Source organism: Varanus komodoensis, unplaced genomic scaffold, assembly GCF_004798865.1.
Source record: "Varanus komodoensis strain SLA01 unplaced genomic scaffold, ASM479886v1 scaffold14_1, whole genome shotgun sequence".
Lineage (NCBI taxonomy): Eukaryota > Metazoa > Chordata > Lepidosauria > Squamata > Varanidae > Varanus > Varanus komodoensis.
The window spans coordinates 17656724-17684670 of NW_025335438.1; the positions used below are offsets into that span (position 1 = coordinate 17656724).

Sequence of the window (27947 nt, forward strand, 5' to 3'; positions counted from 1 at the left end):
TTTATCATTTTTTATTACTTTATTTGAATAGCAACTTATACTTCCATATAACATTTAGAGTTTTTCTATGCTCAACAGTGATGTCCAATTTGAGTACTTATGAGCTGTAGTATTTTAGCAACCTTTCATCTGTTGGTTTCAGAATTTTCTTTTCTGGCATGTTTACTACCCATCCTGGAGCAAGGCCGAAGAAAATCTGTCTGGGGTCCTTGCGTGCACTAAGCATTTGGAAGCGTTCGTCTTTTGTTATATCTGGTAATATATAACCATATTTTTTGGCAAGTTCTAGTCTTTCTTCTTGAATCTTTGATGGATCAGCCAGATAACCACGGTTCATAGGATCGGTATAGTAACGGACAAGATCTTGGGGAGGAAGCATTCTTTTTGGAATAGGCTGGCCCCGGAGAAAAAATGGCACTGGTTTGCAAAGAATTTCTATGTGCAAAATAATGGGAAAAGGAGAGAAATTATTACCTACTCTGGCATTAGCAATCCCATATCTAAAATACAGATGATTGTGAAAGCATACATTTTTTAAAGTATTTTTTTAAAAAATACACATATACCTTTACACTACTACAATTATACCTGTAGCATAGAAATCTAGAAGACTGATACTACTAGAAGTGGGGATGGATGGACAAGCTACTTAACTAACTTGGACACACTGAATATGCAACTTTTATTTATTTACATGGTGACAGATTTGTATATTTAATACATAGTCATCAATAGCAGTTACAGGATATGGTAGACAGTAGAAAAGAAAACATGAAATTAGCAGCCCTTATTTTCTATAAGAAATATGGTCACACTGCATAAACTTGGCAATGGACAAGATAAAGGTGAACATCCAAAGCTTAATATGGACAAAATGGGGCAGCTTGTCTGGATGAGGAGTATATATATGCTCTGGATGAGGATATCCTGCATATTAAAGAAACAGATTCTTCTACTAAGCATGGTCGCATGCTTGGCGGCAGCACTGTTCCTAGATCTCACGTGATGGTCAAGGCCAGAGTTGTATTTTTTTCAGTACGGCCTAACAAGCCAGCTGCACCCTTTTCTGAGAAGAAGGATCTAGTTTTTGTCTTGCATACTCTGGCTTGATTACCAGAAGCTTCTGTACAAAGAACTGTTTTTAAAACATTTTGGATGCTCCCCAGTTATACTGTAATAGCACAGTTTTCCTTTGGAACTGACAATATTATTCATGTGATACTGATTCTGGATGACCTAAATTTGTTATCTATCAATTTTTGTGCAAAATACCAGGTGCTGTCTTTCATAATTAAAGCCTTAAACTGGCTTTAGGCAGTCCTACATATTATCTTCTTTTCATATGTGGGGAAGGAGAGAATTTAAGTAGTGACTTTTCTTCTACTGGAGATATGCTGTTTCAGTGGCCGCTATAATATAAACTCCAACCCATGTGAAATCAGATCTGCACAACTGCAATTGTTAGAAGTTGTTTTTTTTTTTAATATTTTTATTTCCAGAGCTGTACAATTATTTTTACTGTTTTGATTAAAGCTGTTTCAGGGTGCAATCCTGAATGTTTTGCATGTTTAAGCAAAACTCCCGGCATTTCCCAGCCAGCATAGACTGTGTCTGTTGGGTTTATATTGTGATAAATTGATGGTTTAATTATCATGATGTAATTACCATGATGTACTACCTGTAATCTGATTAAAGACATTTTTGCTGGAAACACAGCCTATATATCTAATAAGTCAGTTCGTAATAGCTGAAGCAGCAACAGAAGAAGTAGCAGCTGGATGCTCAAAATCCTGGGCTTGCATCTGATGCCCTACATGAGCCATGGGCCTCAAGAAATGCTTGATAATGCCAGTTTTTACCACCATCCTGCTACCATGGCAGATGAAATTCTGTCCATAGCTTATTTCTACTTTCGGTAACTATGCTTATTAGAACAGTGGCAATATAACAAAACCCTTCATAATATCAATAGGGAATGAAAGATACATAAAGCGTTTTTTTCCCCATTGTTGAAAAAAAGGGTCTCCCTGAAGAACCATCACAAGACTAGCTTTATAATTGATGACATTATTGTAATGCAAACAAATGCTTAATGGGAAGATGCTGATCTCTGACACAATAGCCACTTGGTGAGAATTCTTACCCAAACTCCTTGGATCATAGAAAGCTGTTGTTATGACACCACCATTTTTTTCAACCGCAGCAATGGCTAGTTCAGATGCAATCTGCACTTCAATGTTTATTTTTGCTGCAAAGGTATCAGCACCCTACAATTTCACACAAATAGTAAATAAATTGCAAAAGTTATCAACTGAGATTCTTATTTAGCTATCATACTCTATATTGGGCATCTTAGACCTCAAGTTTAGCATGCACTGGTTACCTCCAACCTGGACTACTAGAAAACACTTTATATAAGGCTCCCTTAGAAGATTGTCTGGAAGCTTCAAGTGGTACAAAATGCAGCTACAAAAAAAATGCAGCTGTCTGAAAGCTGGTGGGAACCTCAAATTCTGAACTCCAATTTTGGGCCAACAGCACTGACTGTCTTAACCTTTAAAGCCCTAAGTAGCATGACTGTAAAGTACCAGCTTCACCCAAACAATTGTTCATGAATGAAGATATGCCTCAGCAGTCCTTGAGTACCAGGTATTAAGATTGGTCAGATTGGCTTGCATAAGACATAGGATCTTCTTGGTGTTGGCCCCAAAACTGTGGGGCAACTCCACTCCAATTCACTAGTGCCTCCTGTGTAGGTGTTCTGGAGAGGCTTTAAGACCTTGTACAAAACTACCTTTAATTTAATGTTATAATTAGTTTATGGATTTAAAAATGTTTCTCAATGTCTCATGCATTCTAATGAAGCAATTATAAATCTTTGTTTCTTGCCTTTTCTCTTGATCATACATTGCTTTGTGAGGGGATAACTTTGAAAAGCAACACACATACTTTAAAAATATTGTAAGACTATGTATTTTTATGAGTATTAAAGAAAAAGATCATACATTAAATTCTCTTGCAGATTCCTGTTGAAAAAAAGTTTAAAGCTATACTGCTGCACTCAAGATTATGCACACACAGAGGCAGTTGCAATTCCAGCCTCCAACAGTGGAATAAAACAATTGTCTTCTTAAACAAACTGTGTAATTTCTTCCACAACAAAATATAACATGCCACATCAAACTTTATAAAAGCAGTTGTCAGAGTAGAAATAAGGCTACTCATTTTTCTTTTACAATAGCCTCCCTTGATATACAACACATTGCTTTTGAACTCTTGAGTATTTCCAAAGCAGATAGCTTATTGCATAGGGGACTGATATCTGAGAATGAAATGCAGGTCTACATTTCGCACATAACACAAGTTCAATTCATCTTTCAGCTCTGTCCTACATGGTAATCTCTAAAACATTCATGTGTTTTCACTGTTGGACCCAACAAGTATACTTTTCAGAAACCTGAAATCCTATGCATGCTAGATGGATGGAAGTCCTACAACACCCAGCTGTACTACCTGGAGCATGCTGGCAGTTGTAGGGCTTTCTTCTGTCTAAAAGTGCATAAGATAGCACCTTTAAAAACCCTTTTATTTGAATAAATGAATGAATGATAACTGAGCACACATCTGGTCTGGTAAAATATCCTATTATGAGGGAATCAAGAAAACTCAAGCTGACCAATGGAGTGCCATCTAAAAACTTGTTCTGATTTAAGGTTTTATCATATTGCAAACTTTATTATTTTTTCCTACTGAGCAAGTATCAGACCTGATGGCCCCTCCTTGGCCCCTCCCAACTCTACTATTCTATGATTTCCCCCAGTGACTGAAATATGCTTAAATGCATATTTTGAAAGTACACATTTTCTGAAATGCTGCTGAATGCATTATTCTGGGGCATGCAAATCACATTGGAACCTTGAAAATGTATGCAAGTTGAACTACAACAATAGATTGTATCCAAGTCATCCAAGTCCATGTTTAGTTAGTAGGTAGGAAGATATATATACTGAGGAAATTCTAATCAAAACTAACAAAGAAAATGTTCACATACCCCTAATGACAGACCTACCTCCTCCACAAGTTGGATTCCATAATGCCTTTTGAGTGGTTGTACTGTTACACCTCTTGCATTTATCAGTTGTGTTAGATCTATTGGTTCCATTGGATCAATTCTACCTAAGTCAATTAGGTACTGCAGCTTTCTGAGACTGAGGGGTGGATACTGATGCCTGTGGCTATAGAGATGATAAAGGAAAGAAAGAAAGAGAGACTTTCAAAGTACAAATCTAATCCAGAATGAGTGATAAATATCAAAGACACAATTTATTGAAAGTTTCTGCTCTGCAAGCCCCACTGAAGTTAAATGGAAGACCTTCTACTACTGTTATATCAAGACTGCAATCCTATGAGTGGAAGTCCCACTGAAATTCATCCCATTGGACTGGGCTTCAAAGTCCTATCCCAAGCAATCACAGCTTAATATTAGACAAGGCAAGGAAGTGAACTCTTCTGAAATTGTTTGAAACTATACCTAAAACATCTTATTCACATGCAAGCTACTAATCTAAATATTATAAATGCAGATCTACTCTGCTTCCATTCAATGCTCAACTGCGGGCTTCAGTCTTTGAACTTTCTGTCAACAGATAGTGAGGAAATACAATCTTTGGTGCTGAATATAGTTTTCTGAGAATCAACACTTTCATTCAGAGGTGTGCAAGTGGGACATTTTAACACATGTTTACAAGTTTACAGATATAATGTTTAATACGTATGGACATCTGCCACAACTCATTGGAGAATACAAGGTAGCTTGCACAGAAACCTTCCCTAGACACTTTGAAAAGTTGTTTGCCATGAGGCACAAGGGAACGGCTGATTTCGCTAAGGAAAAAAAGATACAGCCACAATGAATGAATACAATCTCTTGCACGGATGAGAAGGACTTTCTGGACTGCAACCATTGCCCATCTATGCCAAACATTTATGAACTCAAAAGCACACCGCTTTTGTATCTTGTTTCTTCCTTGTAAGAGGCTGTAAATCTGCTTTTATCCTCTTGTTGATTTTACAATACCGCCTCTTCTTCTAGCACTACATGATTAAACCATGCGTCAAGCGGTCATAGTTCTGCATTCAACCAATCAAAGATAGACTGCTTATCAAGTAGGTTTCTTTTGCTACTAGTGCAGAACCTCCTGAGAGGCTTCTGTTTAAACAGAAGGCCAGGATTATTTAAGGAACAAGAGATCAACCTGACCTAACAATATTTGAATCAAAGAAGCACTCTGTTAAGCTCTTTCTCCTTCAAGAATGAGAGGCTGGGAAAATGGAGCCAAACTTTTTTGCCATTCTCCAACCTCAGTCCTATGCCAAAAAACCCCCTCCTTGTCTTTTTCCCCTTCTCTAATTTTTAAAGGTATGCCTGGCCATCTTTTAATTTCAAACATTTGCACTTACAGCAAATTGCACTTACAAAATACAAAAAATACAATTACACACACACAGAAGACAGACAAAAGCAGAAAACACTATGCTAGGCATAAATGAGTACTTCAAAGCCAGTATTTGAGCCAATTTCAAACTGTGCTACTTTGCATTAACTGCTGGCAAAGAAGAAACACATTTGCAAGTGAACTGCACATGTCTCTGAGCAGTAGTGCATGCAGTAGTGCATGCCTGTGCAAGAGCTCAAAATTTTTTAAAGTGCAGCCTAGTAGCCAATGCAAAATTTGCAATGCAACTCATAGATCAATAAGAAGGCCTAAGAGCAAAATCCTATAGGGATACTCACAACCTATGCAAGATTACAGGCATCCTATGCAAAGCAGGAGCAGCACAGAGGCAAAGGTGGCCTCCACATACCTCCCACACAGCTAGATGGGCAATTTCAGCTGTCTTACTGCAGTGCTTTGGAGGAATCGGGACAGACGCAACACCAGGATACCTCATATCTCAGCAGAATCATTCTCCTCTTCTTCCTGCCCCTAAATCCCTTCTCCAAGGTTGTTATGAGTACAGCAAGGAAAGGAATTCTGAGTACATAAACTTCATCCAAGATAATAATCATAGAAAGAAACTTACCTGTGCCCTTCATTGTAGCTGTATTTTGGAATAACCAGGTAAAAAGGAGTTTGGCCACCTTCAAAGCCTAATCGAGGGCGGGTTCCTCGTTGCCTTTCTCCTTTATGACCTCTACCACTTTTCCTACCTCTATACCTTCCACGTCCACGTCTCCTTTCCTAAAAGAAATATCCTTATGTAAGTTTAACACATAAGCCTCAGTTCATCAGGGAAGCACTCTTTTTTGGAGAACATATAAGATTCAAGGCTGTAACCTTATGTATCTAGAAGTACTTCTGCTGACTACAGTGAATCTTATTTCAACATGTGTACGATTGTCCAATAAATGTTAAGGTCCTCACTTTAACCACTGTAGAACAGGACAAATGTTACCTTCACTTATAATGGTGAAACAGGACCTTTGGCTTACCATGAACAAGTCGCATACTAGTGCAACAGTACATTCTCTTTCACTTTGCTCCTCCTACTTTGGCTAGCAATAAACAACCCAGAAACAGCTTGTGTGTTCTGCCCAAATCCAGAAACTATTTGTTTTGTGATAGCTGGGTTTGCTGTTTCCAAGAAAGCAAAGATCTCACTTGCTGTAATCCTGACTTAACATTATATGTGAATGCAGCAAAATAAAAAACTTGCATAATCTACAGCAAGGTGGATTATAGGGAAGGGGGAAAGGTGGAGTACTGGTGGACTGGAGTATAAAATATATCCCACAATTTGTAAAGGCTTCAGCACTATACACACAACAAATATTCTGCAAATCATGCATCTTATCACGAAAATATTCAACTTTGGCAACAGAAATAAGTCCGAATCAGTCATCTTTTCTTACGCATCTTCTGTATGCTACCTAATAGGCAAGAATCCAACTGTTATTGAGTCCCTTTTGCAGCTTCAATAGGACAAAGTGGCATTAGTTGAATTTCTGTTGGCTGTACTGCCTTTAAAGGAACATGAACCACTTTAGGGGTGGGGATAACCATCGTAAAGAATCAAAGGGCATGTCAGCTACAGCAAGACCTCTCCGGTCCGCCGTAATCTTGGCTCACCGGTTTCCGAGCACCATCGTTAGGCCGCAGGTTGGCGAGGCTGACTCTAGGCAAGGACCGCAGCAGTTCCAAGGCCTTACTCCTGTTTCCTCCGCCAACGCCAGACGCCGCCGCAGCCATTGGACGCTCTCTGAGCGGGACTAGAGGAGAACGGCGAGGTAGAGAGGTCAACTACGTTCTGCACAGGCGCAGAAAGAGTTTCGCGATACAGCTATAGAGAAACTAAGACAGAGTGAACCAGCTGTCTCGGATTGCTGTGTTATTTTGAGATTTGCTCAGTTACAGCATGTAACAATGCAAATCTCCTATGCATGTCTATTCAGAAGCAGATCAATGGGCTTACTGTCAGTTACAAGGGTGGAGGATTGTGGCTTTAGGGTGGCAACAGAATAACGTCTATCCTGTTATACTGTTGATTCAAGTGCTATAAATGCATCTCGCTGTAGATAGATATAATCTCCATGTTGGAACCTCATGAACTTGGGTCTGCATGTTGGCAATTTGAAGAAAGTTTGGGCCTAATCTTAGTAGGCCTAAAAGTAGCTACAACTCTAAATCTGATAACTAATTTTCTATCTTATTTCTATTTACTGTTTTTTTCTGTCACCCTACAGAGAAGGACAAAACATGGCGCCAACAATGTAACAGAAGCTCCGGGATGCAAACCATGCAACGGCCGTTCTAGAACTTAGTTCCAATGCGTGTCTATGGTTTTTAAGGAAGCGCCAGAACGGCTGCGTTAGCCGCCCGCCAATATTGGGCCCAGCCAATGGAAAGCAGTAGTGTGTGTTCGGCCTTGGCGGGTGGGCGATATCTGCTCTCTATCCACGCGCCTGTTTCAACGCCTCCTCCCGCTTTCCTACGCGATGCGTGAGAAAGAGCGCACGCTGGCGAAAAGGGGCGGGGGAGGCGGTCCCGAGGAACGTCCACCTAGTTCTCTTTCCAATCCGTTCGCCGCCACGCCCGTTTCCCCACCCTCCGCGGCCGCCCTCGCTCCCTCCTCCTCTGTCAGTTTTTCACCGGCCTCTGCGAGAGGAGAATACGGTGTATGTGCGGAAACAACATGTCCGCTCCGCTCCCTGCTATCGTCCCGGCCGCTAGGAAGGCCACCGCCGCGGTGAGTGAGGGGTGCGCAGAGCAGCGCCTGACGAAGGTTCTCGTCTTGCACCTGCTCTGCAGGTGTGGCTGAAGGTCGGCAGGACAGTATTAGGGTAGCACGCCTTACCACCCCACTTTGGGAGTGGCCCCACGGAGCTCAGCGGGGCTGCTTGGGAAAAGTCATGCTGTAAGCCCACCTTTTTTAGGCCAGCTGGAGGGAAGTTAACGCCTCCTACCATATCGCTGGTCTGGCCCGGGGGCTTCTGGCCCTGTGTTGCGCTTCTGCCGCTTCCCTACTTCTCCGTCCTTCGAGATCCAATCTTGGGTTCGCCGTGACCAGCACGGTAGCAAGTAAACGAGAGGCATAAATAACAAATAACTTTTACAGATGCCGAATAACTTATGGTGTCTGTCTTTTCCACCTTAATATTCTTCCCTGTCCATTCAGAATATCTGGCAAAACTTGAAGTGTGATTTCAGGAATAGTAACGTTTAAATTCTTCTATATAATAACTGTTTTCCCAGGGAATGTTCGCCTTTTGATTGTGCTAGAAATACTACAAACTGATTAGGACCATGCAACAGCTTAGATAGTTTTCTTGTCCCAGACTTTACTATCCTAATTTATGAATTTGAGTGGATAGTAATCTCTGTGTGAAGAAATAAAAATAATGTGCATTTGATTGACTGGGTGTCAAGTCTCATGTGGGGCAGGTGTTCAAGTTAGAAGTGAAATCACGCTGAATCTTAGGGAAGCCAGATAAACCGTTTAAAGTGTTTTCAGAACATATTTGTGTCCTCATTAGTGGGAAGATTTAATTGCAACAAAGTGTTTTATCACCTTAGACTCTTTCAGAAGTGTCTGAATGTGATGATTTGCATTAAAATAACCCACAATGTGACTTGGAGCTGACTGACTTATTTTTGTGTCAGTTACCATGCAGGAATGCCCCAAATAAAGGAGAGGATTTTACTGTCCCAAATAAAGATTTTTTATTTCTTTAAGTGGTGAAATTTAAGATGTTGAATAATAAGAATGATTAATGGTCATAGTGTTGCTGCTAAATATATTTCATGTATTTTTTTTTACTTTTAAAAACTTGAGTAATGCAAAGACTAAATTACTAAATTGGTGTGACTCTAGATCATTTAAGTTGGTTAGGAAAGGAAGAAGTAAACAATTAAGATTTTTTTTCTCAAATGTATATGAAATCAGGTAATGGTCAGTCTGATTCAACAGTTCCCTTTTATGAGCAAGAGCCTAATCTGGAGCATCAAAAGCAGCACCCAGTTCCTTTCTGGAATATTGTTCTTAGTTCCTTGGCTTTGCTCCTAGTTGGGAAATTTAGTACTTTACTCTTATTACAAGGCAAAACCAGAACAGAATTGCATTAGCCTGGATTCTAATAGGTTTCTGGTTGCTACAAGTGTTCTTGTTTACCAGGATCAACCATGGCTTGACCAATGCAATATCTAAAGTGGCTTCAGCCAAATGAAAGCTTGCATAAAACATATTTGTGTGGCCACTCTAAATGGTGCGGTATTTCTGTGTGTAGTATCTCACTGCGTTGGTCTCCCCTAGATGTCCATACTTTTATTTTAAAATGTGCATGTCTGTACATCTTTCCTTGAAAGCCCCATTCAACTCCCAAGCATTCAGCATGGTTCACATTCAACAAATTATTGCTCACAATTTCTTATAGTGGTATGAACAATAGTTGAAACTGATCTATATCAGGAAGGGTAGCATGCATCCTGATGACCCCATATTGCTCTCCTTGCCTTTTTACATCTTTTCAAAAGGGATAATTGACAGCAGACTTATAAAATAATTATCAACCTATTTTTTTTTACAAATTCCTATAGATGTGAATCAGCTATGAATATCTCCATGTATCAGAGAAGGGTGCAGTTCCTGATTTATAATATTGATGATCAGACTATAAAAGGGTTCTAGTATGAGAGCACCAAGCATTTGCTGGCCTTGATATTTTAAATCTTAATCACATGAGTAGCCATTTATCCTGGTCCATTGTTTGTAGTTCATATTTGTGGGGTACATGTGGGTGTTTTAAAATATTGCTATTACTAAAGAGTTCGGTATGGATTCACAGAAGATGGATTTATACTATGTACCCTTTTAATGTGGTAGTCTAACCTGTGTTAAATTCTAGGTCATATTCCTGCATGGATTAGGAGATACTGGGTAAGTAAAATCGAGATATGTGATCTCATCTTTTCAAAATGCATTTTTCTGTTTATAAAAAAATTGTTCACAAGAAAAACCACAGTAGCCTCAGCCTCATTAGATATAAGCTGTTCTGTGTTAGCTGCTTTATTAGTTGTAGAGCTTGCACCTTGTATTTTAGTCTTCCATTCAGATATTTTTTTAAAAGCTTAACGAAATCCCTGCTGAAACTATTGACTGTGAGAACTAGCTTTGTGAACAAATGTATAAATAAAAATAAGTTCAGTGAGTATAGTAGAATAGTCCTACTGAATATTTTTTAAAGTTAGATGCAGGTTGACACTTGATTTAAAAGTGCTTGGAAATAAACATTGAAACGCCTTCCTACAGAAGTTAATATGTAACAGTGCAGCCCTGTGAGGCTGCCCATAACCTTCTGAGCTCAAAGAATTACTGGTATCCCGTGGAATGAATACAGAGGCAAAGATTGTCTTCATGTGTGTTCTCCCCTGCAAAGATCTTGGAGTTGCAGTCAGTTTAGTTCTTTGCTGGCTCTGTGGATGGAGGGATGGTGCTCTGAATTTGGAGTCCTAAGTGTCTGAAGTTGGAGCTTGGACTCTGACCAGACTTTATTCAGTGGCCATAGGTTTGTGCCCTTGGTTGCTTTGCTATATAATCTTCTGTGTATTTTCTGAGAAATAAGTTATGCTGTGGTCAGTGATGCTTGCTCACAAGTAAGTTTATTCAGGATTGCAACCTTAGTGTGGAGTTACCCTAAATCTGTGAAGGCCCAGGCGCAAAATGGAAAAATTCTAGGGGAAAACTTTTCTGCTGCCGGCTTTGGTGTGTTTTCTGCTATTTTTTTTTCTGATGAAAAAGATTGGAACCTTTGAAGCACACTGAAAAAACTTAGTTCTTGTGGAGATAAGATTGAGAGCAGGAGAAAAATGATGTAAGCCTTTTTGAATTCTTAAAAAAGGAAAAAGACAGGACATAAATCTAATAACCCTAAAAATAAATGGATGTTAGCTGGGATGGAAGTATGACTATTTTTTCTCAGAAGTTTGAGGATCCTTTGGGTCCTGTGTACTTCTAATGATAGACCCCCGGAGCATCCCTTTTTCATCAGTCAACAGTGAAACACAGTGCAGCATCAAAAATCCCATTATGATCCAGCTGGAAGCTCTAGAATTCGATAATGTTTATTGTATATATTTTGATTTTGTTTTTACACATTTGAGACCTACCTCCCAAGTTTTCTTTGTGGTTTTAATATATGTCAGACTAGGTTACTACTTAATAGATTATAGTATACTAGTATTACTGCTATTAAACATTTTATATGTTGAGCAATGTACTTTAATCCTTGGAGGAACCTTGTTGTTTTCCTTTTTCAAAATATTTATTTGAATTGAGTTCCCCTGAGTGTTGAACTAGTTAATCTGATACCTAAGTTAGGAATAGTCTTGCTAAATTAAATTTTATAAATGCTGTGTTAGCAAATGTTGAGATTAGTAATGATGTTTTTGTGTCCAACAGTCCCTGAATTTTATGAGTAAGCAAAGGGAATTAGAAAATTTAAGGTTGTTACCAGTGTGGGAAATTCTTGCATGACATTTGTGTATTTCAATAGGCATGGCTGGGCAGAAGCATTTGCTGGTATCAGAAGCCCACATATAAAGTACATTTGTCCACATGCGTAAGTATGCTTTCAGTTTTGGGTTAATCCTTTCTCTCACTTCTCAAGATGGATTACAGATAGAGGTTTAGTGAAAGAATCCTGAAGCTCTTTTGTAAAAAACAAGGAATCGCTGCACATGGTGATTCTTAAATTTGATTCATATCTATAGTTATGCATATTCTATCATTTGGACAAATGCAAACAGGAGAGCAAAGCATATGGGAACCCAGAAAATGGACTTGCTCATATGGACTGGCTCAGTGCCTCACTGAATAGAAGTATGTATGGCTCATACTGCATGAATTAGAATGACCATTGTATCACTTTAGCATTTAAGGCATGGCAGGTATTTGAACAGATGCAAGAGACTCCTCCTGTCCTTGTCTGCTATCCATTTCTCTTCAAGGAGGTCTGCCATGTAATGAGATTCATGATCTTGTAGAAAACGATGTTCAGATTAATTACACGTGGCAAGATTAGTTTTCTTTTAAGTAGTTAATTATGAAAATTAATTTTAAATTTCTTCCCACACTTTCCAGGCCGGTTATGCCAGTTTCTCTAAATATGAACATGACTATGCCTTCTTGGTAAGTAGCAGACTGGAAATAATGTGTATTTTTTTAAATCTATTGCTTTCTTGTATTCTTTTTATAGTATTTATAACTATGTATACAATATGTATTGAGGGAAATTGGGAGGAGGAATAGAGAAGGTTGATGTTAGCTACTGCTTGGTAAAAATGATGGATGGATATGGCCACTATAAATATTGCAGCTTGTATTCACTTATGTAATTGGCTTAATTTTATGTAGCATAGTGCTATATAATTATTATAATAACATACTATATAATATTGTATAATGTATTATAATACCACTCTAAGGTCATAGTTGTGGCCTGTGGATTGTCACATTTCACTCTTTCAGGATCCTTTGATTTTTGCTTTGTAGGGTTGCCACCTTTTATTTTCTAGCCTTGTTTCTGTGCCTTTAACAACAGGTAACATGAAGAAATGAAGGTGAAACTTTTTCCATTACTCTACCAACTAGAAGTTTACCTATTTAGCTTGCATGAACCTGCTGTTAAAGGTAAAGGGGAAAAATAAAATAGCCTGTTGACAGCTCCTTGCATTCATAAATCTTATAGTTTTTACTCCAATGGGGTATTTACACTTCTAAAAGCTGTATGTAAAACAAGAATGTAAAGCTACCATTTTTCTTTTGTCTGTTACACTGCTGTTATTCATGGAGTACTTTAAAGCACAGGAACCTTGACAGATAAAATAACTGTGTGTGGTCCCTCTTCCTAAATCAGACACTGCACAGCCTTTGCTGATCAGCAGAATTCCCCCTCTCCCCCAAAAATATCTTCCTACTAAAACATACCACTTTTGATTCTTTTGGTCTTTTCTCAACTATCTTCCTGTGACTTCTTCAGAAAACTTTCCCCTCAGGTGCCTATATCTCAACTTGCCATTGAATCTGCAGTGCAATCTTTAAGTTTCTTGCCTTGAGGAATGTGATCCTATGGCTCCTAGACATCAACTGGGAACCACAGAATAATTTAGATTTCTAGATTGGAAAGTGTTCCAAGCACAGATCTGGGAATTTGTGCCTCAATCCCTCTTCCCCAGTGTGGAAAAAACCATACTGGATACCTCACTGAGGTTGGATAATCAACTCTGGATATCAGCTAAGGAAGTGCAGAAGAGACTGAGGCTGCAAGGAGTCAATCGGCAGTCCAGTCTCCTTCATTTCCCTTCCAAAACACCTCAGCTAAATGTCTGAAAATTACTCTGGCATAGGAGTGGCTATCATGTCTGCCACTCTTCCTGCTCTGCATTGAATACTCATAAGTTTGGGATTTCTTAGCATAAGGGGCATATCTATCATATGGCACTTCATGCTAAGACAGTTCTGCCTTTCTTTTTACCCTTATGAAGCTTTAGTTCCTACCCAACTGCTATCTTGTTTTTCTGGGGAGAGGTAGTATCTTATTATCCTAAACAGCTAGCCTATTTTCTTCTAGCACTTAGAAATACTAAGTTTCCAAGGCACAATCAGTCATTGTGAGAAGCTTCACCATCAATGTTGCCAGAAGTAAATTCTTTTATGTATTACAATATAAAGGTATTATCTTGCCTGTAACATAATAAATGCATTTCTGCTGTGAATTAATTTCTGTCCCACTATTTCCTGAATAATAATATAATATAGGAATTACATAAACTTCAAACATCTTTTAGTGATATGTGTTTACATGAACCTCTATGTCCAGTTATATGCTGTTGAATTTCAGTTGAATAGTTCCTTATGCTATGAAGTATATGATTAGAGACATCAGTGTATTTTCCTCTGATGTCTTCTGCTTATATGTGCATATTTCTTAGATATGGCTATGTAATTCTCAGTTGCTGCTTGATAGAGGATTGAACCTATATGCATTATTTAACATTTGGATGCTGCTGTAATGCAAAGACCTGAATAACATAGCATAGTAATTGTTTGATTTAAGGTTTGATATTATTGGACTTGCTCCAGATTCACAAGAAGATGAAACTGGGATCAAGCAAGCCTCAGAGACTGGTATGTTATTTTAAATGTTTGGTGAAAAGGGATAGTTAACTGCTTTCAATTTCACAAATTTTCAGCCTGACTTGTAACTGCAATATTCATATTTTATAAAATTATAATTGCATTACTGTTATAGAATTGTTACATTTTTGTGAACTGAAATTCTCTGTACAATTAATAGACATGGCACTATCTGCTATGTTTACAGTAGTACTGAGATCTGAGCAGTGAATTATGTGTTGCTTATGTTCTCAATATGTGTGTACCTTTCACTAGAAATAAAACAGTTCTAAATTTAATTTTGGAGCCGGTGTTTTATATAGCTGCTAGTACATTGTACAAGTAACTATTCATGACCTATGCAACTGTCATTCAGTAGTTTAAAATGGAATTTACTTTTGTGACTATCCAGTGAGTTGTTGAAAAGTCATATTTTTGGTAGTGAAACTGCATAAATGTAAAATAGCTACATGCCAGTCTTTTAAGGCATTGTTTTGTATTATTACCATTTTCTTTTAATCATTAACATTTCAGTTAGGCAATACTAAATCTACAGGCTATGTAAAATATGTTGAGCTATTCCCCCCCCCCCCCATGTTTTTCAATAGATTTTCTTGTGCCAGGAGAACCTATCAGTACTAGGGTTTCTATTTTGGTGTTGCCTTCAAGTTGGACATTTGATGAACCAAAAGAGTTTGATCACTTGGCCAGTCAAAGATTGGCAAATAAAGTACAAATATTAGCTTTACTGGAATAAAAGACAGTGTAATTACCAAAAAAAGTGATACTTGCATGCTAATTTCCAAAAAAAATGAACCCAAACCAATTTGTTGTTGCATAAGTTCTTTTAAATAGTTAAGTAAATTTGTAACTAGTGAATTAGCTTAACCATGGTGGATAAGATTTGCATAAATGTAAATGATCTAACAATTCTTCTCCTTGTTTTGCACTAGCCTTCCCTATCCTGGTGCCCTCCAATTGTATTCCTGACAATTGGCCATGCTGCTGATTCTGATAGCAGTTGAAGTCAAAGCAACAGGGTCACCAAATTGAGGAAGGTGGTGTTTTATTCTGGGATAACAATGATCAGTGATACAATAATCAGTTTCAAAACTTAAATAAGACAAACAGAAAATCAAATGCAGCAAAGTAACAGCAACTATTAAAACTAAAGAGGTATTCTACAGTTTACAAAGCAGAAGCAAATCAAATGTAGCCAAGCACAGTGCCTTGTAGAAGTATTTACTCTCTTTCACTTTTCCACATTTTCCTGCAATTGAAATAGATTTAATTGGCATTGTCACTAGTAGATGTACACAAAAGATTTGACACTGAAGGTGTAAGGCATTTAGCAAAAACTAACTGGCACTTAGTGTTTGCATATGTATTCAGTACCCTCCAGTCAATTCTTGGTAGAACTACCTTTGGCACCTGTGATTTTTCTTCACTAAGTCTCCAGGAAAAGCCATGCTGCAAGAGACCAAACCAGCTGCCCACAGAATCTCTCAAGCAGGATAGATACAATAGTTTTGCCTGCTCCATTGATAGCCTCCTCCTCCATTAATTTGTAAAGTCCCCTTTTAAAACCATGCAAATTTGTGGCTAACACTGCTTCTCATGGCAGTATGTTCCATGATTTAACTATATGCTGTCAGTTTTGCAGTGTTTGCCCAGTTTCTGGCAAAACTGCGCTTAACGCTATCAGGTTAAGTGAGGATCATAGGTGAACAACAGCTTTCAAGTCCTGCCACAGATTCTTAGTCAGATTGAGGTCTGGACTCTGAGTAATAAAATATTCATTGCATTCCTTTTTGCAAATTCCATATGGGCTTTGATATGGGTTTGTGTCTGCAGTGGCTCTCCTTGCTACTCATTCATAAAGCACAGCTTTGTGGAGAGTCAGGGTGATAGTTGTCCCATGGATTTCTGCAGCTACTTAAGAGTTACCATTGGCCTCTTGCTTGCTTCTTTGATGAATGTCCTTACCTGACCCCTAAGTTTTGGTGAATGGGTTTCCTATAGGCAGAGTTGTGGTTGAACCATATCCATATCCTTTCCATTTTATAATAATGGATTTAATCATGTTTTTGTTGGTATCCATAATTTGGAACATTCTTTTATAACCCAATCCTTTCTGATGTTTCTGCACAACTTTATCCTAGGCTCATTTTGATAGTTCCTTGGTCTTTGGCTAAATATCCTTTCCCAGAAGCTCATAAGCCTTCTAGAAACAGGTGTATTTAATCTAAGAACATTTGGCACTGAATTGCACACAGGTGGATTCTGTACAGCTACTTACATTACTCTGGAGATAGTGGATGACACCAAAGCTGGCTTAGGCATGTCACAGCAAAGACAGTGAATATTTATGCAGCCAACAAGTGCCAATTTGCTCCTGATTACTCAGCTTCTGTGCCACAATAAATTTATTTAGTATCTTCACATTGTTGGGTTTTTTGTGTATAGCAAGTGGTAACAATGCCAGTTAAACCCAGTTCCAGATTGTAATTTATTACTACATTGCATTTTTATCTTGCCTGTTTTTCTCTTGTGAGGAACTCAGGGAGTTCCTAAATATAGCTCCATTTTGTTCTCACAACAACCACCCTGTGGGATAGGTTTGACTGAGAGTCTGGATGACCCACAGTCACTCAATGATTTTCCTGGCCAAGCAGGGACTAGAACCTGGATCTCTGGGTCTTCAATCCAACATTCTAATCACTATGCCATGCTGGTAGACTTTTGGAAGGCTGCAGCAGCAACTCTTAAAGGTTTCTAAGGTATCCTGCCATCTACAAAGTGGATGGCTTTGTGAAATATTTGACTGGTCAACTGACAGGCATGATGTCATGTAGATAATTTAGAATTTGCTTAGGCTCCTCTGAACTGAATTAGAGTCCTTTGCATTCCAATATTTGACTAGACTTCTTTTTTTTTAACCTCTTTTCACTTTTTTCATTCTCCTTTTCCTACCTGCATTACACCATCTATAGTATTATTTGTTACATTAATATCACACCCTTTTTTCTTACAAAGAATGCAAAGTGGCTCACACAATTTTGTTCCTTGGGCCCTCAATTTTATTCTCACAACAACAACACTGTCAGGTATGTTGGGCTGAGAGTCTGTGACTGACCCAAAGTCACCCAGTTAGCTCCATGGCTAAGTGGGGACTTGAACCCAGATTTCCTGAGCCCCAGTCCCACCCTCTTAACCACTATACCACACTGGCTGTATTCTGTTGTATTGAAGACAATAAGCAAGCAGAGTAGGAAATAGCAAGGCGTAGTGTTTGACACCAGTGAGGATATAGCCATAACCTGGGAGTAGGTGGGATCGTTTATATCATCACTACTGTAAGAGTTCCCAGAAACTGCTTTATCTCTTCCTGTGACAGTCTTTAGGTAGAACTTGATATGCCTCATATCAGTAACTTCACTCAATCTGGTCTGGCTATGTGTGTTGCTAAATTGGATGAACATTTCATATATGGAAATACAACACCAGCTTTGTAAGGAAATGAGTTAGGGGTCAAATAGGGAGCTTATACAGCATGTAACTGCTATCTGGGGATCCCTATAGCAAGAAGCTAACTTGTAGTGGAAGACCTTTACATTGGAGAAGGTAAAGTTGTTTCAGGGGTTGGAAGCAAAATCCTGACCTAGAGTTTTCATAGTGCTTGAAAGACAAGGGAGATTGATTTGCATGTGTCTTGTACTATAGAATTTGGTTTGGGAGAGTACATAAAGCTAGACAGGCTGCAGTGGGAGTATGTGAAGTTTGTAAAACCTCAGGGCAGAAACTAGGATACATGACAATCCCAGCCCTCCATGGATAGGAGAAACCTAACTATTAACCTCATGGCATCTTTGTGACAGTCATTTACTTTATATGTGATAGTCTTGTGGTAGTAACAATTAAGACTTCCTTTTCAGTGAAATCACTTATAGAGCAAGAAGTAAGAAATGGAATACCCTCAAACAGGATAATTTTGGGAGGATTTTCTCAGGTAAAACTGAATTCTTGTCTCCATCTAGCATTATCTCTGGCAGTGGAAACTAATAATTACAACAGAGCAAGGCATCTCTTACTATTTATAACTTTGAATCCAAATAGTTTCTGTACTAAACCCTTTCTGTTAACCTTAGTAAATGGAAATTTGATGTAGGACAAACATACTGAGTCTCCCTGGGACAAAGATTAGACTGAGTGTTCATTCTCTTACTAAAGCTTTTAGAATAAAATAGTTTTAAAACAGTGTTAGTTCTGAGAGTTAAAGAATTGTTGTACTGTGCTACATTAAATATAGTTGCCCTCACAGTCAACTGCTTCATTCACTCTTGTGCAAGTTGAAGGAAAGGAAATGGTCACATTGACCTTGACATACTTCAGGGTCCTTGCAGAAATGCCCAGTAGAAAGAAAATATTTTACAGTTGGAGAAGGGGCTGGGAATGGAGACTCAAATAAGGCATACACTTGAGGAGAGTTGGTGTGTGAAACATGCCATTTCAAGGAGACGTGCCTTTCCTGTTGAGAAAAAGTGGGGTAAAGATATCACAATGACTGCTTCTGCCAAATAAAAGCAGACCATTGCTGTAGACCATTGCCAATATTAAAAAGCATATTCAAAATGACAGCATTTTTCATAAAATGTGCAACTGGCCAGGGTTTGATTCAAACTGTAGTAATGAGATTTAACATTTTTTTTAGGGGGGAGCATTATCACTGTATTCAGCTCTCACAACACAGCAGAAGTTAGGCGGTGTTGTAGCACTTAGCTGTTGGCTTCCACTGCGGACCTCATTTCCACAGGTAGTATACTACTTCTCTAAAATTCAAAATAAAGTAAGAGTTCACTTATACTTTAAATATCTTTCATCATGCATGACAAAGGAACAAAAGTATCCAGATGCAACTTTTTCAACATGAAGACGGCTTATGAAAGCCTAAAGAGCCTTTTTGGTATATTTTTCATTGCTGCTTCTCATCCACATACAACAGAAAAAATAGCCAGGATTTCATGAATGTAAGAACTCAAACATTCTGAGTTTTATTATTTTAAAACATGGTATTAAGATAACAGGATATTTCTTTATGGCCTTTCCTTTGAACAGCAAAGCATAAAGAGCCTTCTTTATACAATAAAGTAGGGGAAAAGAAGCTTCCCATTTAGCCCACAGAGGCTTCTGCTCCCACTGCATGCCCCATCTTATCCCAAAACAATGCTCAGTGGAGGCTACTGGGTGCTTGGAAAAGCAGTAGGGAGAATATCCCCACTTTTATATTCCATCTGTGAACAAAGGTAATGCAAAGATTCCCATGCACATTGTTTACCCTCCCCGTATTATTTCTGATGGAAATTTCTTTTAACATGCACTTCTCATGCCTCCAACTGGGAGGTTGAGCAGTGTGCTAAGTGTGGCTGAGGCACCTGGTGATGGAATGATTGCTAACCCAAAACCTTTGGAAGTTTGGTTACATGTATACTCTCTCTGCCATACCCAGGTGCAAAAGGGAATTCCTTACTTTGTCTAGGCTTTTCTCAGGCGTAGAAAATTCTATAGCTTTTCCCAGCTATGGAAAATCTGAGCAGAGTGAAACTGATCCAGCTCTGTCCCCTTTGTCATGCCATGTCATGTCATGATGTCATTCGACCGGCTGAGGATGGGAGACATCTGCCCCTCCCACTAATAACGTGAGATTATCATTTTTTTAGCATATTGACTATTAGGGAACACTTCAATATATTTTATGAAACCATTTAAAAATACATCCTTATGTGAATATAACATGAATGTAGAGAGTTAGCAACTGCTATCAGGCTTGCTTTACCATTGATTTAGTTATGCTAAGTATGATGACAAAGAGCAGCTAAGGCTTGATGAAATTGTTTTCCATTTAAATGTTAGTTGTTTGCAATACTTAAGAAAAATTGTGAATTGTGGTTTTAGTAGGATTGTCAGAGTATAATATATTAATACAGAAAAGAAGGCCTACTCTATGTCTGTATCACTAGCAAGTTTTGGCCTTGGAAAATGTAGTGGATAAAATGATCTTAGCTTAAACTACCTCATAGGGTGGTCGGGTGGATAAAAGGCATGGTGGTCATGTGCTGAGATGCTTTAGAAGAAGGTGAAAATAGAAGTATAAGTTGAAAAACATACTTTTCCCTTTTATTTTTTCTGTAACTTTGATAGGGTGCCATCAACTGTGTCAACAAAGATATTTCCATTCTCCAGTGCCACGGTGACTGTGATCCTTTAGTCCCGCTAATGTTTGGTTCTGTAACTTCTGAGACACTAAAGACTATGCTAAATCCTGGCAACATAACATTCAAAACTTATTCAGGCATGATGCACAGCTCGTGTATTGAGGTAACAACTTTTGCAACAAAAATGAGTTGAATAATTTAATTGGAGCAGAGTGGCTGATATTTGTGCCCTCTTGAGTATTGTTTATTGTTCAGTTTAATGTGTCAGATGGCACTGATATGTAAGGTTTTGGAACTGTTTTGGAGTTTAAATTAAATTCTGAGCCCTGGTAAAAATTATTTTGAGTATTTTTCATTTTTTTAAGGGTATAGTCCAGTTGGGATGCCCATAAACCTCCAGACTTGGAGGATTACAGGCAACCTGTGCAGGATGGGGGAAGTGCAGAGGTGATCTTCACCTCCCTGCTTGACTGTAGGACCTACCTTGGAAAAGGGGTAAAGAAGGGTGTTCTGGGAAATAGGAAGGAATGGGACTTGGTCTCCCGGGGGAGAGGCTGGGACATTGACAGAGTATATCACATCTTAATGAACCGAGTTTCTTCCCCTCCGTGCCCCCCAGAATGCCCTCTTAACTGCTTCTTGGAGATTGGTCTTATGATAACTGAGAAGCAGTGACAGTTTTTTCTGCACTTGCTGGGAGGTGATGGAGGACAGTCTCAAATCTGGGAATATGAAACATCCTATGGCTCTCTAGGCTACACGTGTGGATTATGGGCCATAGGATTATTCTGCCTGTAAGATAAATCTCCATATCTCATGGAGTATGTCAGTTTTAAAATAGTTCTTCACTAATTTTTATAAGAGTAGTATCAGATTTCAAATATATCAAATTTACTATCAACTCAGTAGCCAATAGTTTGGAAAGGAATTCTGACTTTATTGGAATCAAGCCTACTAGCACTATTCACAGTGTGATCGTATACATATTTACACAGAAGTAAGTTCTGGTAAGTGGGTTGCAAGGTTAATCCAAACAAGTTGAAGACATTATGGCAAGTCAATGCCATGTTCATCATATATAGCTCAGGGAGTCCCTTGCTTTGTTTAAATGTACACTATTTTTTCCAATATAATTAAACTGGATTATTATTTTCATCCTTCATCAGGAAATGATGGATGTGAAGCAATTTATTGACAAGCATCTACCTCCAGTTGACGGAGAAACTGTGTGACAAGCCTTCTGTTAAATGTACCAGCATCATCTGTATTAGATTGCTTCTTTTCATGCAGCTGTTTTAAAGCATCTTTGTGCCTACAGTGTTACCTGTATTGCAAAGAGTTGATAACTTCATTGGGAAATGATGCTCTTTTCAGACTTCATTGGCCATGGTGTAGATAAAAGGCAGAGGAAAGGCATGTTGAAATATAATTAGGCATACTCTTATTGCTCCAAATTAAAATTCCATTGATAACTGAATACCTCTTATTATAAACAATAGTTTAAACAGAAATATTTATGTCCAAGATTTGTTTTATTACTGCTTGCTAAAGTGACACTCATGTATTGTACATACAGTATGTAGTATGTAAAAATAAGCATGCAGTGGTAGAATATGTATTCTTAAGGTTTAAATTTAATATTATTGCATGTGCAAGAAAAGACTTCCAGTATTCAGATTATCTCTACATTTGAAATACTATTTCCTCTCTTAAGTGTGTCCTAGGCTACTTAGAAATCTTGTAAGAAGTACTTGATCTCTAGACAGTTTCCTACTGAACTGCCCGTAATAAAAAGAAATGTAGTAGATATCATTAACTAAAGAATTTTTATATAAGATTTTTAATAAATTGGAATTGCACATTACTAGAACTTCCAGTGTGCTGTAAAATGTGAGCCCTTACAGATTCTTTTAAATAGCCTGGTAAATTTTGTAATTGAGAAATCAACATGAGAAAATATATTTGTGAACAATTTCCTTTAAATTGTTTGCTTAGAAATTAGGCAAGATGCTCTAATTGTACATTCACTGATATAATGGAGCACTCTTGACATGACAGAGTGGCTTTTCCTTTTGATTTTTTTAAAATAAAGCTTGAAGTTCTTGTCAAAACAAAAATGTATTGATACCTAACAACAAGCTGTGGCTAATGTCTGATAAAAGGAAAATATCCTGTTTTACAGCTTGTAGTGTAAACACACAAACACCCCCCCCCCCAAAAAAAAAGCTTGCTTAGGACACAATTCTACACCTGGTTTAGACAGAAAAAAGTCCTCCAGTTCCCAGCATGCCCCAAGTGGAGCATGCTGGGAGTTGTAAGACTTTTTCCTATCCAAACTTGCATAGGATTGGCCTTTAGTAACTTGCATAGCATTAGCTTCAGAATTGTTCTACAAATAATATTACAGATTTGAGAGATGGAGGTAGGATTGTAACTATGGGAGAAAGTGGAAATGTGCTCTTTTAGACCCCACTATTTTGTGTATTGCCTTAGTTTTACACAGTTCCTCCACTGTGCTGATTTGCATTAAGATCACATTGCTAGTACATACCATGCTTACTGATGCTGAAATTACTATTGCTAGGGTTTCTTGTTCTGTTTTGCTTCATAGATATGATTTCATTTTTCAAAGCATAGACATGCATCTAACCTCAGTCACTTTATTATGACTATTTAAGACAAGCATTTAATTAGTAAGAACTGCAGCTGAGATTACAGTATTCCAAGTATGTTTGATCTTTTCTTGTCTATCTTGTGGTTTTGCCCTGCTTTGTACCTCACATTCCTTGACCTTTGCTGGGGCTTCTGTAGCCTGTCGGACTAAAGATCATCTGTATACCAGCATAAGTGAGCAGGAGAGCTGTTCTTGGACATTGCCATTTCAGGTTGCAAGAAAGAACCATATTCCAGTGTTTCTCCTTAAGGAGAACTTCCTTGCATGCATATGGTAGGGAGATTTTAACCAGACCATTTCCCTAAAATCCTAATTTCTCAAAGGAGGATGTTTAATGGAGCATTAAAAGATGCACCCTCTGTATTTGTATATTGAAGCAATACAGTTCAGGAAAAGCTACATCATTTGAATGCTGAATAGAACTTGGTCCGTTGAAACAGTACAGTCAAAGCATTTATAGTTAAAAGTTTCCCTGCTGAGATATTTTAGTAGTGGGGACCTCTGCTAGAACTCTGCACAAGTTGGTGAATGTGGATTCTGAATATGTAACCAGTATGCAGAATCTAGCAGAGCACTTATGCCAATGCCATTCTTTTTTGTGCTACTGATCCTCTTCAGGGGATGAGTCCTGCTAATTGCATTGCACAAATGGGACCCACCCACACAAGGGAGACTTAGCACTTAACAAAAGTCCTGAAATAAGCAGGAATGCTCCTTTCTGGAAAAAGGAGGTCCAGCAGCACTCCTTTATGCAAGCTCCATTCACTTGCCTCATTCTAGAAACAAAATGATTCTGCTTGTTTTGGGTTGCCTTGTAAGCATTAAATTACCGTTACACAAGTGGTGTAGACCTGCTGTGCAATATGGGGGTATAAGTGCCCTGTAAGATTCTACTGTTTCTCAATGTATGTCCTGTTTTTACTGGAGAATACTCTTCTGTATAAATATTTGCTCCAAGAAGAAAATACTCTGACATTGTTCAATCACTTTCTAATAACGTGTGCAAGTTTTCAGAACTGTGTTTTCTTAACAGGAGGTAATCTACTCAACTGTGTTTCTTATAGAATAGTCACTGCATAGATATATGGTATTTCTCAAAAATAAAAGTACAAATAGAAGTTTTGATTTACTATATCAGTTTAAAGAATTTGTGAAACTACCGAAATCAAAATGGTAATTCTGGTAAAATAAGGATGTTTAGTTCACTATGGAATTTGACATCTAACATTTGCCAAAAATCAAATTTTGATATCTAATATAGATCACTTTTAATTAAAATATTTGTGTGAAATACTTAATTGCCAAATTATTAATTGTATATCACAACCCAACTGCTGTGACAATAAAGGTAAAACTGATGGCTTCATTGGAAATTTTGCCCTGATAAGAGTGTAGCTTTTGGGTTTTCCTGAAGTATTGTATAATGTCCAATGCAGTGATTTGTTGAAGGAATACTGTATTCTGTGACTTGTATTTTATAGGTTAATTGTTTGCCTTAATGAAGTGTATTGAACTTCATTAAACAGCAAAACGCATCTTTTTATAAATAGGTGCTATTGATCCTCAAATATAGTTACATATAAGAATGTATGTATAGGATGTTAATGAAGCCATATGTTTAGGTCAAGATATTTTATAAAGTACTACTTTAATTTGGCTTTCCTTTATCCTCAGTTGTAGAAATCCATGGTTAAATCTTGATTTTGTATTACCTGTTTACAGTAAGAAATCTGTTGTTGAACTGGCCTTCTTGTAGTTGATCATTGTAATCTTTCTGTTACTGTGGAATAAATTCTGAACAATCAATATATGAGTTAATTCTTGTTGCAGCCCTTTTGCTGTTACTTTTTTTGGCAGCTTTAAAAATAGTACAAAAAGTAGGTGAATATTTCAGATTTTAAAACATGGCAAAATTGTTTGCTTGTGGCTTCATATTACATCAGAAATGTACTGAAAAGCAACATATATAGCATACAAAAATGAAGGAAACACTATGTATCTTCATATATCTTCACTTCAACTGGGCAAAGTAAAGTCCTTCCAAGGCATGAGCTCAAATATGCATTGGACTAAATAGCTCTGGTAGCTAAATCAAATTTTGTAGTGGCCAGGATCCCACCCCTTTGTTTACCATTTGAGAAAAGGAACAGCCCTTACTTTTTTCCCTAGCTGCAAGTTTCAAACTTGAGAAGTGTAGATGGTTCCTAAGTTTCAGCCTTAGCCTCTTTTCCTTCAGTTAGAAACTGAAGAATCATCCCTTCATTTGAGGTAGATAGCACAATTAAAAGATGCATTTACAGGAGAACTACAGCTTGTTAGTTTATTATTTTAATCTGGAGTTCAGAAACACTCAGAATATTTCTTGTATGGTGGTTCTTGGGCAAGACCAAGCTTTTGTATGCTGGTGAAAACATGTTCTCATGAATATTGGATGTATATACCTTTCTGATAAATTTGTGCCTTTTAGCAGTTGCAGAAGAGGGAAAGTATATAGAAACATAGGAAGTCAGACAGGTCCTCCTGGGCCATCTAATCTGACCATCAGCACAAGGCAGCTCTGCTCATATAATATCTAACATGTGGGTGTACAATCTAATGGGCCCTCCACCATCACCTGTGGAAACTCATTCCATCGCTTGGGGGTCCTAACCATCAGGAAGTACTTCCTGCCATCCAGCCTAAAGCCTGGTTCCTTTAGCTTTGCTCCACTAGATTGCATTCTTCCCTCCACCACAGGGGAGAACAGGTCTTGACCACCTACCTTGTAACACCCCATCACATACCTGGAAGAAGCTATAAGAGCCCCTTGGTGTCTCCTCCAAGCTGAAAACTTCCAGTACCCTCAATTTCATTTCAAATAGCATCCCCCATGCCCCCAATTCAGCTACCATCCTTGTGGCCCTGCACTGAATTACTATATAATGTTCTCTTCATACAAGTCCTCACGTTTGGATTGCAATAAACCTGAAAAATACTTGGACCATGTACAGACCTCTCTAATCAGGTAAGAGTTGGATGATAGTAGCATATTACACACCCCAACTGATAAAATGTGATTATTCCTCTCGTATAATATGCCAATTTGGTTCAAATTAATTCATATACTCCATATCTATCTCCACTACAAACAGAAGGCATCACAGAAGGGCTTTACATGACATTTTTGGGTGTTCAAGGTATATAATTTTGTTATAAGCTGCCCCAAAGCTTTTTGCAAATGGGGCGGCATTGAAATCGTTTAAATAAAAATAAATAATCTCAGATACCAAGAGTTTCTTACCTGCCATTACCATAGGAGAGCAGCCTGTCATCTCTTACGTTAATAACTGCTGAAAGCTAAACCAGAAGCATTGTAGCTCACAGTTCAAACTACAACTTGAAAACAATGGCATAGATTTCATAGAATACACTGGGATTCTGCCTTTTATACAATTCTTTCAAGTAAAGTTGCATGCTAGTGGAAAAGGAAAATCCACCTGATCTTGTAAAACACTTTCTGGTGTTTAATCAGAAATAAGTAGCGCAAAGTTAATTTTACAGAGGAAAAAATTAGCACCTGTTTTATGACAGGTGCTGATCCAAAAGAGGCTGATGGAAGAATGAAACAGCTTTGATCTGACCTCATGACCCTGAATACACCACGTCAGAAGAGACGCAGATTTTTTGCTTTCCGCTACATAATATAATGCACGAAGTGGAAAAATGTAACGAAGTCCTAATGTACAGCGGGTTTTATTTTTAAAATTACAACTTGTACTGAAAAGCAGATTCACAAATCAGTTTGTGCACCTGATTTTCACGAACAGCTGGCCCTTTTAATGCTAAACATAATTCCTAATCTAGTTTTCCGGCACCATTTCCCGATCTGAATCGTATCTCTTTTTCGCCCGGGACCAGCCATAGCAGAAAATAGGTTTGCATACGGCTTCGAGCGCAAGCCCGTCGCCTTCCTTGAAAACGCAGCTCTCGCCACCCTCCAGCCCCCCCCCCCCGGCTCTGGAAGTGCGGGGCAACGAGAAAGACATCATGTCTACCTTCCCTCCTCCCCATTCACAGGTGCTGCCAAGCAGGGGCGCGGCGGCGGAGCAGCGAGAACGCGCCTCCCTCGCTTTCCGCCAGAGCGGAGCTTCACAGGCGTCAACATTTGTGTTGTTGCAGGCATAGACTAGATTCCTCCATTTCCGCTGGGCGGGCACAGCTGTTAAGGGTAAAAGAAGCCCCACCTTTTCTCCCTCGCTCGCTCTCCCATCCTCCTTCCATCGATGTGTTCGGCTAGCCGGAGCACCGTCTGGCTCCCTTTCCCCAAGCCTTGATGAGCGCAGCCTGGCACCACAGCTGCCGAGCTGTCGCTTTTGGTCTGGCCGGTTTATGTCTTCCGCGGCCCCGGAGGT

General features: G+C 38.5%; 2 protein-coding genes across 4 annotated transcripts; one reads left to right on the forward strand and one right to left on the reverse strand.

Annotated features, from left to right (window-relative positions):
* Nucleotides 1-27908, reverse strand: MRPL15 (mitochondrial ribosomal protein L15). Of its 3 annotated transcripts, none has more exons than XM_044423750.1 (6): nucleotides 27780-27908; nucleotides 7131-7270; nucleotides 6085-6242; nucleotides 4070-4235; nucleotides 2144-2267; nucleotides 1-435 (listed from the first exon to the last, which is right to left on the reverse strand). In XM_044423750.1, exons 1-6 carry the CDS (start codon nucleotides 27814-27816, stop codon nucleotides 98-100), a joined length of 963 nt encoding a protein of 320 aa, XP_044279685.1. In that variant the 5' UTR covers nucleotides 27817-27908; the 3' UTR covers nucleotides 1-97. The 3 variants fall into 3 exon arrangements, with proteins under 3 accessions (XP_044279685.1, XP_044279686.1, XP_044279687.1); XM_044423751.1 differs by lacking the exon at nucleotides 27780-27908 and adding an exon at nucleotides 27591-27693; XM_044423752.1 differs by lacking the exon at nucleotides 27780-27908 and adding an exon at nucleotides 8151-8268.
* Nucleotides 8148-25362, forward strand: LYPLA1 (lysophospholipase 1). The gene is made up of 9 exons (XM_044423756.1): nucleotides 8148-8247; nucleotides 10403-10434; nucleotides 12050-12115; nucleotides 12637-12684; nucleotides 14612-14682; nucleotides 18606-18679; nucleotides 19382-19483; nucleotides 20869-21045; nucleotides 22049-25362. Exons 1-9 carry the CDS (start codon nucleotides 8179-8181, stop codon nucleotides 22112-22114), a joined length of 705 nt encoding a protein of 234 aa, XP_044279691.1. The 5' UTR covers nucleotides 8148-8178; the 3' UTR covers nucleotides 22115-25362.
* Nucleotides 27909-27947: the final 39 nt, after the last annotated feature.